The sequence below is a fragment of the Stereum hirsutum genome, assembly GCF_000264905.1.
Source record: "Stereum hirsutum FP-91666 SS1 unplaced genomic scaffold STEHIscaffold_14, whole genome shotgun sequence".
NCBI classification, from domain to species: domain Eukaryota; kingdom Fungi; phylum Basidiomycota; class Agaricomycetes; order Russulales; family Stereaceae; genus Stereum; species Stereum hirsutum.
In genome coordinates, this window is record NW_006763144.1 from 610,193 (window position 1) to 623,736 (window position 13,544).

At 52.5% G+C, this 13,544-nt stretch overlaps 5 protein-coding genes across 5 annotated transcripts; 2 read left to right on the plus strand and 3 right to left on the minus strand.

Moving 5' to 3' along the window:
- The first annotated feature begins 406 nt into the window (after nucleotides 1-406).
- Nucleotides 407-1,279, plus strand: STEHIDRAFT_149191 (uncharacterized protein). Its single transcript, XM_007307946.1, has 3 exons — nucleotides 407-609; nucleotides 755-953; nucleotides 1,045-1,279. Exons 1-2 carry the CDS (start codon nucleotides 473-475, stop codon nucleotides 921-923), a joined length of 306 nt encoding a protein of 101 aa, XP_007308008.1. The 5' UTR covers nucleotides 407-472; the 3' UTR covers nucleotides 924-953; nucleotides 1,045-1,279.
- A 457-nt stretch (nucleotides 1,280-1,736) lies between these two features.
- STEHIDRAFT_124147 (uncharacterized protein) lies at nucleotides 1,737-4,127 on the minus strand. The gene is made up of 3 exons (XM_007307947.1): nucleotides 4,097-4,127; nucleotides 2,182-4,038; nucleotides 1,737-2,115 (listed from the first exon to the last, which is right to left on the minus strand). Exon 2 carries the CDS (start codon nucleotides 3,086-3,088, stop codon nucleotides 2,210-2,212), a length of 879 nt encoding a protein of 292 aa, XP_007308009.1. The 5' UTR covers nucleotides 3,089-4,038; nucleotides 4,097-4,127; the 3' UTR covers nucleotides 1,737-2,115; nucleotides 2,182-2,209.
- A 297-nt stretch (nucleotides 4,128-4,424) lies between these two features.
- Nucleotides 4,425-7,792, minus strand: STEHIDRAFT_149192 (uncharacterized protein). Its single transcript, XM_007307948.1, has 3 exons — nucleotides 7,560-7,792; nucleotides 6,955-7,488; nucleotides 4,425-6,830 (listed from the first exon to the last, which is right to left on the minus strand). The coding sequence occupies exons 1-3, from the start codon at nucleotides 7,740-7,742 to the stop codon at nucleotides 4,695-4,697; spliced, it is 2,853 nt and encodes a 950-aa protein (XP_007308010.1). The 5' UTR covers nucleotides 7,743-7,792; the 3' UTR covers nucleotides 4,425-4,694.
- Nucleotides 7,793-8,572: 780 nt separating this feature from the next.
- Nucleotides 8,573-9,430, plus strand: STEHIDRAFT_124150 (uncharacterized protein). Its single transcript, XM_007307949.1, has 3 exons — nucleotides 8,573-8,865; nucleotides 8,918-8,938; nucleotides 9,007-9,430. The coding sequence occupies exons 1-3, from the start codon at nucleotides 8,852-8,854 to the stop codon at nucleotides 9,164-9,166; spliced, it is 195 nt and encodes a 64-aa protein (XP_007308011.1). The 5' UTR covers nucleotides 8,573-8,851; the 3' UTR covers nucleotides 9,167-9,430.
- Nucleotides 9,431-9,682: 252 nt separating this feature from the next.
- On the minus strand, nucleotides 9,683-11,309 carry STEHIDRAFT_102203 (D-lactaldehyde dehydrogenase; the record flags this gene model as incomplete). The annotated part of the gene is made up of 11 exons (XM_007307950.1): nucleotides 9,683-9,915; nucleotides 9,980-10,003; nucleotides 10,057-10,243; nucleotides 10,296-10,310; nucleotides 10,370-10,378; nucleotides 10,440-10,604; nucleotides 10,663-10,744; nucleotides 10,797-10,857; nucleotides 10,913-10,949; nucleotides 11,005-11,055; nucleotides 11,106-11,309. 11 exons carry the CDS (start codon nucleotides 11,307-11,309, stop codon nucleotides 9,704-9,706), a joined length of 1,047 nt encoding a protein of 348 aa, XP_007308012.1. The 3' UTR covers nucleotides 9,683-9,703.
- Between the last annotated feature and the right edge of the window lie 2,235 nt (nucleotides 11,310-13,544).

Consider the following 13,544-nt stretch of genomic DNA (forward strand, 5'->3'; position numbering starts at 1 on the left):
CCTCTCAGTTCAGCTCTTTTCCTCAATTGCTACCCTCTGACTTAGACAGGTAGGACTCGAACTAAACTGTATCTGCTTGGCGTCTTTCGCTTATTCATCTCGGTGCCTGTAGTTGGAGCTTTGACCCAAGGCGAAGCGTGAGGCGCCTGACGCGGTGCCCACTAGCCGACGTGATAAACTCCAAACTATATTCTGATTTCCCTGCTATCTGAAGGCTGCTTTCCACATGCCACCTCACAAGGTAAAGCAGTGCGAAGTGTATTGTGACGGACGCGTTGATCCAATCATGCATTTTTGGGGCGTTAAAAGCCTCGGTGTAACGACCGAGTCGAAAAGCATATAAACCACCGAAGGGGAAGCGCACTGTTGTATCATCGACCCCTCCTTACGACTCACCTGAGCAGAACCTTGCTCACCTCCCTCTCTAGTCTTTTTTTGTCGTCCAAAGGCCCCCCATTCACCCAATATAACGATGAGAGCTGCCATAGTACTTATCCTATCGAGCCTGGCTGTCTTGGGACCGGCAGCCGTCCTCGCGCAGAATGCTACCCTCCCGGACTGCGAGCAAGGTTGTGCAGATAGTGCTCTCTCCAATTCAGGATGCTCTTCGTACGTCTTTCCATTATCCTTCACTTTCTCCCCCCTTCGTCTTCCACCTCCTCTCCGCGTCAATCATTCCCCGTCGGCAGAGCGACGAGCTAACCCGACCTTTCACTCGCATACGCATACTAAATCATCCGGGCGAATTCAATAGCTTCAATGACACCGACTGTATCTGCACCGGCGGCACGTGTGCCAACTTCAATATTTTCTGGGGTCGATGTGTGGGGGACGTGCCATCGTGTACCACGGACGATTATAATGCCGCACTGGCGTGGCATGATGATCTTTGTGCGGGCCACACTCCGGATTGCGAGTCATGAGACTCCAGAGTATGGAGATTGAGAATGCAGGTCTGTCAACTTTGTCAGAGTGCCCAGTGGCCCTTAGAATGTACTATGAGAGCTGACAATTTTTTTTCTGACTTGCGTTGTCTTTCAAAAGGACTGGTGTGATATAGGCTTTGTATATGTCGAGACTGTAATCTTGCATAACATTAGTTCAGTGGACTTGGAACAGCGTCTGTTGCGTTTTTCTCTGACAGGCACATTGTGGCCCAAACCCGAGTCGGGTGAAATCGCGTTTCTTTAGGTTCCCACGGTTACCGCAGAGCACGAATCTGTTCACCGATTTAATGCACTGGCATCTATGAATTGTGTATGCTCTTACCCAGCCAGACAACCTCTGAATTAATGCCCTTATCCAACACGAATAAATCTAAAATGCTGCCCTCATACGACATACGAACTCAGCGCCTGACCCAGCCGCCAGCACCAATGAAACACAACCCAGTACCCATCTTCCTACCTACCATAACGACTCGCATCACCGTCGCCTTCCCATGGCCGCATCAACAAGCTGAACGTTTCAGCAAAATTTATCCCCGCCAACGCGGTGGTGGAAACTTGTTAGGATGGGGAAGGCGAACTTCGCGGGGAGGGAGGACATGCGTTTAGCATGAGGTGATGCCAGTGCGCGGGCCTTCAAAACTCAGGAGTTCCAAGTTCAATCTTCTTCTTCTGGATCTTAGAGCCTGAGCAAGGCCAATGTTACTTCTTCGACAATGACGGGTCTTGACTGTAAGAGTCCAACGCGCGTGTGTGAAGAGCTACTTGTTTCGAGAAGGGTGGCATGGGTCTATGCTGGTGATTTCACGGTTTGGTAGATACAGAAGAGACTGAGGAGTGAAGACGGGTAGAAACAGTTATTAGAAAATTCGAGTCCGGAGAAACCGTATTCGGGATCTGAGAGGTTCTCTACGATGATAAGGTGGTGATCGGGGGAGACTTGGATCCCAGGAGGAAGTCGTGTATGTTTTCGTACAGTTTAAAGAGGACGATGACCGGAAAACGGGCAATGAAAACGGGAAGGAGGCTAGCGGAGGCAAATCTCTGAGTACGTACATCTGGCAACGACGACCATGCATTATGAAAACAGGAAGGAAAGCAACGACGACACAACGTCCACGATGTAGAAAACATATATACGGCGATAATTTATAACACACACGGCACACTACACATCGAGGCAGATGTCAGTGTCAGGATCATAAGATCAGGGAGGTCTGCATTCGACACTCACATCGTTGGTACAACTGCATGAGCCCCGCTCATCGCGCTTGTCCATCAACAACTGCCAACATCGACCCCGCACCACCCAGTTCCCTCACATCTTGCTCGATCCTGCTCAATCGCTCATCCATAGCCCACATATTCTCGTATAGCCTCTCATACGACCCATCCAGCGCATGCAAGACTTCTCCAAACTCCTCATCCACATCCATAGCTTCGCCTCCGTCGAAGTCCCCATCATCGAGGTAATCGTCGTCATCATCATCATCGAAATCACTGGCAAGCCCATCATCCCTCTTCGGATCATCGAAACGATGCCTGCGATTCCGATGATGGTCATGTGCAGGAGAAGACCTTCCTTCTACAGCGCCCTCGGCCTCGTCTTCGTCCCCATCTTCGTCCTCGTCATCTGCATCAAACCCAATCGCCTCTTCTTCCCGCCGCCTGACCTCTTTCTCCATCTCCTTATCGTGGCTGTCCTTTTCATTATGGTCACCAAGGTTCTCCCTCCGCCTCCTTCTGCCTCTGCCTTCTTCAGCCCCTTCCCTCTCTTTCGCCTCGCGTTCAACTTCTTCCTCCTTCTCCAATTCCCTAAGTTCCTCGAGTACACCTGCGAGCCCTTGTAATGCCTGCTGGCAATCCAACCTATCCTTGCCGATGGCCCTCAACGTCGCCATGAGTGGATCGAACGCATCAGGCGGTAACAGACACTGGTTGGTCACTTTGTTTTCGGCGACCGCGACGGGCAGGCTGGGTGGTGGTGTGGGACACGGCGAAGAAGCCGGAGAAGAGGGCTGTGAGTGCGAGGATGGTGGGAGTGGGGAGGGCGAGTGCGATGATGGCACAGGATGACGTATGGTTGGGGGTTGTAAGTGCATTTTGTCGAGATCGGAGGGTAGGGAGCGAGAAAATGCCATGGTCGAGGAAGAACTGGTTGGTCTGGTTCGAAGTGCAAGTGGGCGATGGGTTCCAAGGTTCGGTGTGGGTCAGGAGTGGCTCACTGATAGAGCAGTAATGCGTGTACGTGATAGTGCGAATGCAAGTGGGTCAGTGCAGAGGGGAGGTATGAGAGTAAGAGAGAGTGTCTGCGCGTGAGAAGTGGCTCTGCAAGAGGCTGTATATGGGGAGGCGGGATGGATCGCCCTAAGATGGCGCACGGCGGGTCAAAAAAGATGGTTGGGATGGGGAAGAGGAAGGAAGGAGGAGAAGACGCCCAAGCTAGTCCACCTGCCCCGACCTGCGTCCTTTTATAGCTCGCCGAACAACGGAAGCGAACCTAAACCGCGCTGTGTCACTGTCACCGAATCCAATCACGAAACCCACCACGGCGGGATTCCCCATTCGAGGGCCAAAGGACGACCACGTTTGACACGTGCAGCGCCTTTGGCTACATACGATGGCCCTTGACCAAATCGAAAGAGTCCTCTCAGGCGTTTCACGTCCTTGCGTTCACCCAGCTGGCGTTAGCACAGCACAAGATCATTGACAGGTGAACGGCTGAATCTGCCTAAGCGTCTACACAGAAATGTGAATGGGCGAGTGTGTGGACATACTACCGGCAAACAATAAGCCAAAACTACGTCGGCACCTTCGGCAGGTCAAGGGGCCAAGGTGATCTGAGGAGCGTGGACCAGGAGCGTGAGGGAGGTAAGGACGATACCCAAGGAAGCCAAACTGGTTTCTTGCTTTGTTCAGGCTACCATAATAGGCTCCTTCGTATCGCGACTTCGAGGATCCGAAGTTCCGAACCGGGACAATCTGATACTCAGCGCGCGAAGAAGGAGCCCATCCGGAGGACTCGTCCCGCGGAAGAAAGGAGTGCGAATGGGCAGCTGGTCTCCCTCTTGCGGTCGAGACTGGCCTGTTTCTGTAGAAATAAGCAAATACTTAGAGTTAAAGAATCGCTCAGCCTGAGCCTTGCCCACCTGAGAACTGAACAGAGCTTGAGGCTTGTCTCCGTCAAGTCTCCGTGGAGGTGAAGACCGAGAGTCTGAGAAAGGCAGTCATTTCACAGCACTTGCGGCAACTGCCGATAGATATGATAACACGTGGGATATGTGGCGGTGGCACTTTGCAACAAGCGCGTAACTTACATTCAATAGAATTCAAACTCTGAAAAGATCCAACGACTCTTTCGACCGTCGCAGTGAATGGAACTCGAGGAAACACAACCAGAGTGTCAAATAATATTACAGGACAAAGAGCAAGCAACAAAACTTATGATTCCTAGAAAGGACCACACAAGGACCATACCAAACTCGAGAGCAAGCCGCTGCCAAATGACTCAAAGGAAGATGGTCACCGGCGCGGTCGAAAGCAGATAATTACGCTAACAAAAAGAAACGAATCCAGAGAAAGAGAAAGGGGAAGGGAAGGGGAACAAAAACCACTCGAATCCTGTACACTATACTGCCATTTGTCCACAGGCAACAATGGCTGCATTCCACTTCTCGGGGTATGCACACAACTATCAGCCAATAACTGCTTCTTCCTTTTACTTTCTGCTTCATTCCACACAGCGCCTCACTCAGCCAGCCCAGTCAACTCCACGCCCACCCTCCTACACTTCTCAGTGATCCCCGCCAACTCCTGCGTCCACGCCTCATAATTGTCCCTCAACTTCTGGTATTCCTCTGGCTCCAACACATCCTCCTCGTTGCTCATCTCCGCGTCCTCATCCTGCTCCACCCTCTTCATTAACTTCTGCAACAACCTCCTCTGCTTCGTTATCATCGCATAAGTCTCCATGTACTCCGGGTACGCGTCTTCGTACCGCGCGACGAGGGCGGAGCGTTCTTTGGGGAGCGGTGCCGTGGGTGGCGTACGGTAGGTGAAGGTCCGCGACCGGGAGTGCGAGGAAGAGTTGGTGTTGGTGGAGTTGAGGGAGGCGGCACCAGAGGAGGAGGATGTAGCAGGTGAGGGGGCAGTAAGTGCGGGTACAGGAGGTGGAGCGGAAGGGGCCGAAGCTCGGGAGGACGCTAATGTAGAGGAGGACTTGGAGGATTTAGTGGAGGTAGAGGTGCGCGCGGGTGGAGGTGAACGATCATCTTCGTCTTCTGAACTCGTGTAGATCCCTTCGCCACGATGACTCATCCCCGTCGTGTTGCTCGCGCTGGTGCTCGTCTTCGTCTTGGATGTACGGGTCTTATCGTGGTGGCGGGAGAAGGAGGGTAGAGGTGACGGTTCTACGGGCTCGCGTTTGACTTTTCGAAGAGGCGGGTCGGGTGAGTCGTCGCGTTCACGCTTACCGAGGCTCTTTCGGGAGGGTAGTGGTGACCTGTCCCTGCTGTCCCTATCACGCTCCCTGTCCCTAACGTTCGCGGCCGTCGACTTCTTGGGTATCCTCGCGATTTCCCTATCCTTCTCCTTTCTATCCCTATCCCTCTCTTTCCGGTCTATCTCCCGGTCTCGCTCCCTCTCCTCCTTCTTGATTTTTGGCGCTGTCGAAGACGACGCAACAGCTCTCCCGTCCTCCATCTTCCTCTTCTTTGTCACAGTGCTCTCCTCATCCGTCTTCCTCTTCTTTCCACTGACACCAACATCATCCCTGTCCCTGTCCCTATCCCTCTCCTTTTCTCTCACCCTATCTCTCTCCTTCTCCCGTAGAATATCCCTATCCCTCCCCTCATCCTTCACAATCGCCTTCTTCCTCGGAATCGGCTTCTCCTTCTCTCTCTCCTTCTCCCTCTCTCGTTCACGTTCCGCCTTTTCTCTCTCCCTCTCCCGCTCCTTCGCCTTCACACCAACGACATCCCTCTGCTTCACCGGCGGCGCAATAGGCGGCAACGCCGTCGCCCTCCCGCTCTGCACAGGCTCTGGTCTCGCCACTTTATCCCTATTCCTCACATCCACAGGGCCCGTCCTCTTTGGCTTCTCTGGCCCATTTCCGTTGCCGTTGCTCGAACCAGACCCAGAAGCAGTGGTCGAGTTGGAGTTGGAATGTGCGTGGGCGTGGGATGCATGTGAAGAGGGGGTGGTGGAAGGCGCGGTGGTCGGAGTGGACGACGTCCGGAGCCCGGAAGCCCCTGGTGGATTGCGTTTCGCGGGACCAGCGATAGAGCTGGAATTTGAGATGGATGGAGGGATAGTCGGTGTTGGAGGTTTCGGTGGGAGTCCATGGATCGTTCGTGTCGATGTTGTTGCTGTTGATGGAGCAGAAGATGATGTGGTGGGGTTTTGACGTGAGGAGGAGGGTTGTGTCGATTCGTCTTTAGCTTCGAAGTTAGATGCTGCGGCGGATTTGGTGGCCGGAGGTCTGATCTTGCTGGATGATGAGGCGGCATTGGAAGTGGCGGTAGACGTGGTAGTCGTCGTGGTACCATTAGTGCGTTTGGACGTCCCGGTCGTCTGCGTGTACGGAGGTGTAGACACAGCATGTGTCTTCTGGACAGGTGTCGAAGCCCCCGAACCATTTGGTCCACCACCCGTCGTGCTGGAGCCGGAGGCTGTAGACCGGTATCTGAATTGATCCCATCGAGGATCAGACTCTGGGATTTTGAGATCGGCTAGGGCAATGCGACCTGCGCGGGCGATGCTTGTCCGTTCCTTGTCTGCTAGGTTGTCCCAGTCGTATGGGCGGACGTCCAGGAAAGAGGATGATTTGAGTTTGTACTCTGTTGGGTCCTTCGAGCCTTTCTTCGCTGGAATAGGTGTGGCCACCTGATATACGCCACATCGAAATATCAGTCAAGGTCAAATTCAAAATTCAGGACGATGATCGCGAAACAAATGAATTCGCAGTCGTAGAAGCAAACAACGAATGAACAAAAGTAGAGGAACGCACCGCTTCGAGGAGCTGGGCCAACTCCTTGGCTGTTGACTCCGAGAGACTCGAACCGCCCACAGCCTTGATCGCCTCTGCCGCCGTCCGCTGTTGTATAGCCAGATACCTGATCATTCTCGCTCTGGCAGGATGATCGTCAAAAGACACCACTGCAGAAGCCGAATGCGTGCCCTCGTTCCTCGCTTTGATCGGCTGCACCTGCGGCGCCACCCTCCTCGTCACCGTCACCCCCGAGCCCGACTTCTTTCCCTTCTTCGTTGTACTGGTGGCGGTTGTTGGAGTGGGAGGTGCTTCATTGAGTCTCACTATTCCTTTGTTCTTGTGCGCTTTGGCCGCCTGGGTAGTGGACTCGCGGACACGGTCTTCGACACGGGAGCCGAGCTCGCGCTCGACGAGGATTTTGCCGGTAATGTCGGCGTAGAGTTTGAGTGGTGCGGAGGGTTTGTTGACAGGTGCAGAGCGAAGATAGAGTTCATGTGGCGCTGTCTCTGGGACAGTCTGCATGGGAAAGAATTGATCTCCAATATAGATGCCCTGTTGTATTGACACAAGTGACGCAATGAGTGAGCGGTGTGAACGAGATCGAGAGTGGGGAAGGGACGCACCTGTGATCCATTGGAGAAGCTAAACTCTAGCGAGGGGTGGTTAGGGTATGCGGAAAGGGCGTCGAGAGTCTCTTCGGACATGCGGACGAGCATGGCCCGTTTCAGGGGGACCGCTTGGGTCGTCTCGCCTGGCCGCATGTTGCTCTGGAGAGCGAGGGAGCCGTTGACGACGGGGAGCGGCATGGCGTCGTCGTCGTCGTTATCGGCGGATGGTGAGTGTTCGGGGTAGAGGGCTGTTTAGACGAGGGCTGTGTGTGGGGGTTGAGAAGAAGACGGGAGTGGCGTCAGCGGCGGGGCGCGTGGGATGGATGATGGGCTGGATGATGGCGAAGTCGGTCTATGAGACGATCACGAAGGGAGATCTATCGCCGAGCGCGCTGTGCTGTGTGTCTTCGAGAGCGCGAGGGATGTTGAGGGAGGGAGATGAAGGGAGGAAGGAAGAGGGGATTATGGCTGTCAGGGAGCGATGGGCGCTGTGGCCGCCATGTGCGCCTCCGGAGCGAATTCGTCGCGTCCTTTGTTCGCAATCACCCATCCGCCGCTCTGGCGGTGCAACCATCCCATATCCGGTACAACGGGTCCATGCTTTGAAATTGTACCGCCGCCGGCTATCTCTTCTGTAACCCTCATGATGATGCGCTTGGTCCACTCTCCTCTACAGTTCTCTTGTCGACAATTGGGCTGCTATCATATCGACCGCCGAAATAGCCCTTGTGTTTTCCCAATGGCCATGACCAGGCGCTGAAACGGGCCTCGACCAGCGTCAGTGAAACACAGAATCAGCGAACGTTCTTCTGCGATTCTGTCTAACTCGGACCCTCAAACTCTTGCTTCAGACGTTACGCCGCACGCGTGAGTTATTCATGATCCTCGGGCATTCTCCCAATGATGATACTGCTCTGCAGTTGGCTGACTTGAACGCAACGTTCCTCGAAGGTGGGTGCGGTCTTCCGTGCATCCTGAATGATCCACTCATCAACACCCGTTGATCAGAATCAGACACGCTTTTGCATGGTCGAAGTACTTATACCCGCAATCAAATAGTGTCCCGCGCATCTCGATGCTGCGAAGGTAGCCAAAATAAGGACAATGCTTAAGGGTATAAATTGGCGTGGCGTAATAACGCCACATCTCCGAACGCTACAGCCCACCACAGAATAGCCTTCCGCAAAGGCTATACGCGAAAGTGGACAATTGAAACATCTAACGATCGGTACGCCACCATTCTTCATCCTTCTCTCCATACCACTTCATCGCTGGACACGGATACGGGTCCTCAGCTTTCAGTGTCCATGGATACAAAGACCTGTAGTAGAGTTCGATGAGAATCAGAGCCAGATTTCGCCCAAATCACTTACAGACATATCCTCCATTGGCGGCTAAACAAGTTCCACGTCAAATCTATCAGTCGCCATGTATCGTCATTGCAGATTCGACTGCAACTCACCCAGACACGGCCAGTCACAAGAGGACGTGCACTCATCCGCTGTGCTGTACGTCTGACCACAGGCGTTGGTAGTCTGGGCAAGCGTCATGGTGAAAATGATGAAGGTAAGGACTCTGAAGGGGACGGAGAATCGCATTTTAGAAGGGGGGTGAGGTTGTAGAGGTTTGATTGCAGACGCTTGAATAGGGTCTGGGATAAGTGGTTCTCAGTCTATATGGTGATGATGATGGTCAGTTATTTGCACGACACCCTTCTCCTCTTTATATCTTGCTACACCTACATCCTCCCACTCTCCTCTCGACTAAGTATCATCCCACCCGAACTCAGTCTGCATACTCGAGCGGCTAGAGACCAGCGCTGGGTGGCGAAAGATACCAACACTGATATGCGGGTTCGCTTGGGCGAATCCCGAAGTTTCTTTCAGGCCTCCGTTTTGGGACATGAGGAGAGCCGTAAAAGGTAGGCGTTTTTGTGGATGCGTTCATCCGAGAATAGGAAGCATTTGATTGAGTGCTAGCCGCTCGCAACTTGTCGAGGTGCGCATATGCAGCCATGATGATGTTACAGTTGTCCAACCCGAGATGGCGCTTCGTTTTGGATACAAGTCAGTTTGGGTTGGTGCAAGCTCCTCGACGGAGCGATAAGCGCTAAGAGTCGAGCTGTGGAATATTTGAATCCTAGTCCAAGCTTGACGTGATCACATATGGGTCTCCCCGAGTAAACCCTTCTCGTACAAACTCGTCAAAGTGTCTCGAGCACAGACTCCGATCCCTATGAAATCCTTCAGATGCAAGACCTCCTTGGCTGGGGTCGAGTCGCAAAACGCGCCCTCGAAGGAGAACTTCTCAGCGCTGGGATCTCCGTAGGGAACTTGGGGCATATCCGGAGATATCGCGTGCACTGCATCGTCTATGGTCAAATTTAGTAACACAGTCAGCATGTAGTGTTTCCGCGCGCGAAGAGCTCTGCGCACAAAGGTTCTGGTATGTTACCGCTCCTGAAAAACAGTTCAGTACGAGAATACATAAAGTGTTGTGATTACCATCCCACCGGCATCGAGTATGAATCGACGACCGCCAGCGGCCTCGGTTTTGAGGGCGGCTAAGAAGGCCTGCGCAACGTCTCTGACGTCGATGTAGTCTGTACAATACCCTTTCAAGAGAGTTTTATCCGGAGGGGATGTGAGGTACTGGTACATGACCTTCGTGGATAAATTGAGGTCGTCGACAGATTTGCACTGGGAGATGACAGATTAGACATTATTCGCAGAGACAAAGGTGTACACATACATCGTGGATGATCGGCTACACCGAGAAAATGTCAGTATATGGTCTGTGCGGTGTTTATATCGCAAATAACTCACCCCGTAGATCTAACAAAAGGAGCATCAGTCCCGCTCAGTGGATGCGTATAATTAGAAACTTGAAACTTACCCAGGCCGGTACGATTCGGGTGGCGTCCCAAGAAACATCGGCGTCTTCGGTGAACTTGATTATGGCACGCTCAGCGAGGACCTTGCTAGCGGCATAAGCGCTTTCACCGTCTGCCCTGCTGCCTTGCTCTTCCACCAAGGCTACCGCTTTGTCGTTCCAGTCATTCTTGACATTGAGTCAGTGACAGATAGGCTCTCATCGTGTTCGTCGGGAGACATAGTACCTCGCCATAGACGTAGTCGAGCTGAGGGTTTCCCAATAAGGCTTTCGCTGAAGACATGTAGACAAAGCGCTTGACAGATTGGCTACAGTGAAGGCGGTGAGAAAGGGTGCGAAAGAACGCGTAAGATAGCGTACCCATGAGTCTTCATGGAATCCATCAAGTGTCCAACGCCTTCGACATTGGAACTCATAATTTCTGGAAGGAATCGCAACTGAATACAAGTTCTCGGAGGAGAACTGCTCAGACTCGCCGTTCCCATTCCCCTCAATCAAAGAGACAGAACCAGCCTTCAAGGTCACAATGGGCAACAGTGATCCGGTCGGTCTGAAGGAAGGGACTCACAATATGAACAACGCCGGATACACCGTCCAACACATCATCAAAAGCATGAGCCTGTCCAGGTCATTCAATACGGTGTTGTTCACAAGTTAAACGGGATGAACCTTGGCAATATCTGGGACTATAGCAGTTTCGAATCGATCAAGATATTGCTTGAACAAGGCCTTGAGATACTGTGCCTTTGCTTCGGAGCGCACGGTACCACGAACTCGATAGCCATCTTTTAGAAGCGCGTTGACGACCCAGGCAGCGCTGAAGCCGGAAGCACCAGTAATAAGGACTGTGGAAGGAGGCAAAACAGAAGGCATGAGGACGACGACAGAGTTCAGCGGAAGGGTGGTTGCGGTGTGGGGGCCACTCCTGAGCAGGGTGTCTGAAACTTTAGTCTTCGCGATCGGTGTGTCAAGCCTGTGAGCTTGGTACCGGAAAAGTGTTGAGCGCGCCTGACAGTGCGGAAGAGATCCAGACTGTCCCGTCGATAGTGGGACTGTGGAGGCGCAACAAGATCCATTGGGAGGACGGGGACGGTGAGAATACTGGAAGAGCTGGAGAGTTTCATGGTGAGTAGATCGGAGCTTAGATAGCGCCCTAGAATTCGTGGAAAATATAGAAATATTCGTCAATCTCCCCAATGTCGATTTCGACGTGTCTTCCGACTCCGTCGTGATACTTAGCGTTCAAGTAGCACGGTTGAAGCGCAGCTGTCCTTCGCTGGTCCAGAACGGCTGTTTCTGTGCGAGCTCGGCTCGGAGTCACCGTATCATATCACGAGGTAGCATGACTTGTGTGGCGAAATTTCCATTCCACCAAAACCTTGTGATCGAAAGCTAGAAGAGATGTTATGGAAGGATATCAGGAATGGAACGATGTAACACATTCAAGGAGGCTCACAGTAAGAAGATTGCCGGTCTGTTATTCGTTCTTCAGTCCCTAGTTGCGTAAGGAGATTCCGGAGATTCCGACGTCGGCGCGCTCTCTCTCTCGAGCTCTCTCGAGCCCAGAGAGGAGCTGTGGTATCTCTACCCTTTCATCGGTGTTCCGAGTCTGGAGAGACTGAAGGCTTTACATCGTCAACTCTCTGTGTCGATGGTGGTCTCATGTGTTGATGTGCATCGAGATTCTCAAGAGGGAGATGTTACATTCCAATGCACCTCGCAATGCCGTCGATCAGGTGAGACCGTTGCAAGAAATGGAAGCACTGTAGCCTCTGATATGCTTAACCCCTAAACGCTACTAACCCGCCATACTCCCTCCTAGCTCAAAAACAATCACGACCCCTTCACTCGCAAAGACCTGTCGATGTCACGAAGAAGTGAAGGATACCATAGCACAAATTAATGAGAGTCACTTTTCCTTCGAAGGCCAGGGAGGGAGTAGCTGAAAGGAAAGGCATCTCCCACTTACAAGTATATTGTCCCGAAGTACCTGGGACGAAGTCAATGATGTTGTCAACAATTATAGCTGATTTGGTCGGATGGATAAATGCTCACCAGCGCATCTAGTGGGACAGTCGGCTTCGCATTCGGCTTGTGTTGGGTACGATTGGCCGCAGGCATTAGCGCCCATAGTGAGGGCCACGGCGACGACGAAGAAGGAGGTGAGCGAGGTGAAGAAGCGCATACGAGACAGTTCAGCGATGGAGGGATGGTGTCTGACAGATGATGGGGAGAAGTCGAGGGTCAATGTGTCTTGGAGGTTGATTACCGTTGAGGCTACAGTCCTTTATATCGGCACTGTAAAGATGGCCCCATGGTCGCGCCAAAGTCATCAGTCACATCATGCACAGCGAACCACGTCTAGTCAGACCCTTAACACAAACAGCATCCCTGAAAGATAAGGTCAATTCCCCGGTTCTCATCCTTGTACGGCCCTTGTGCAGTCTATGACAGCATCCTGGGCAGTGGATAAGTCTCATGAAGGAAGAGCCTAGCCAGATGTAGAGATGACTGTGAAATAGTTCTGGTACCCATAAAAGCCAGGTAGAAAAGAACGAAGACGCGAACAACCCGACTTTGCCACAAACAGAACCATGGATTCTCCGATCTCTGCGGGACCTCCGGTAGGCACCACCTGAGAATGATTCCATTCCCCAGGTTGGTGATCTCTGAGATACCACACAGCTGAGCCTGTACGGCTCTGGTCGTTTCAAATCCATAGCCGAGTAAAGTCGGTTACCGAAGTCTGATCCATGGGATTGTGTCTAGTCACCATAGAGCATATCTGTAGCGATTTAAACGTTGGAGATCCTACTAGAGTACTTACAGGAATGGAAACCTGGCAGACATCCATGTCGACCTCCGTACACAGTTCATGCCCGCTGATGTTTTCTGCGAAGAACAAACTAGATTCCAAGAGTGGTAAGAAGACTCTTCGGAGGCATTGAGATAGAGGCCGCTAAAGACTGGAGACTGAGTATCAGTGAGTATCGCTAGGTATCGCTGAGCTCACTAAAGAGAGGCTTGACTCAGCCTAACTCCCGGGCTCGTCAAAATTGGAGAAGGGGAGAATTACGTCATTTGTCACTTTTCCCTCCATCGCCGTCG

What these genes read in the sequence shown, in the direction of transcription:
- STEHIDRAFT_149191 (XM_007307946.1), top strand. Translation starts at nt 473, where the DNA reads ATGAGAGCTGCCATAGTACTTATCCTATCGAGCCTGGCTGTCTTGGGA. An exon ending in TCCAATTCAGGATGCTCTTC is followed by an intron (nt 610 to 754) that starts GTACGTCTTTCC and finishes CGAATTCAATAG; the next exon opens with CTTCAATGACACCGACTGTA.
- STEHIDRAFT_124147 (XM_007307947.1), bottom strand. Translation starts at nt 3,088, where the DNA reads ATGGCATTTTCTCGCTCCCTACCCTCCGATCTCGACAAAATGCACTTA.
- STEHIDRAFT_149192 (XM_007307948.1), bottom strand. Translation starts at nt 7,742, where the DNA reads ATGCCGCTCCCCGTCGTCAACGGCTCCCTCGCTCTCCAGAGCAACATG. An exon ending in GCTTCTCCAATGGATCACAG is followed by an intron (nt 7,489 to 7,559) that starts GTGCGTCCCTTC and finishes TCAATACAACAG; the next exon opens with GGCATCTATATTGGAGATCA. An exon ending in TGGCCCAGCTCCTCGAAGCG is followed by an intron (nt 6,831 to 6,954) that starts GTGCGTTCCTCT and finishes GGCGTATATCAG; the next exon opens with GTGGCCACACCTATTCCAGC.
- STEHIDRAFT_124150 (XM_007307949.1), top strand. An exon ending in GACATATCCTCCATTGGCGG is followed by an intron (nt 8,939 to 9,006) that starts CTAAACAAGTTC and finishes ACTGCAACTCAC; the next exon opens with CCAGACACGGCCAGTCACAA.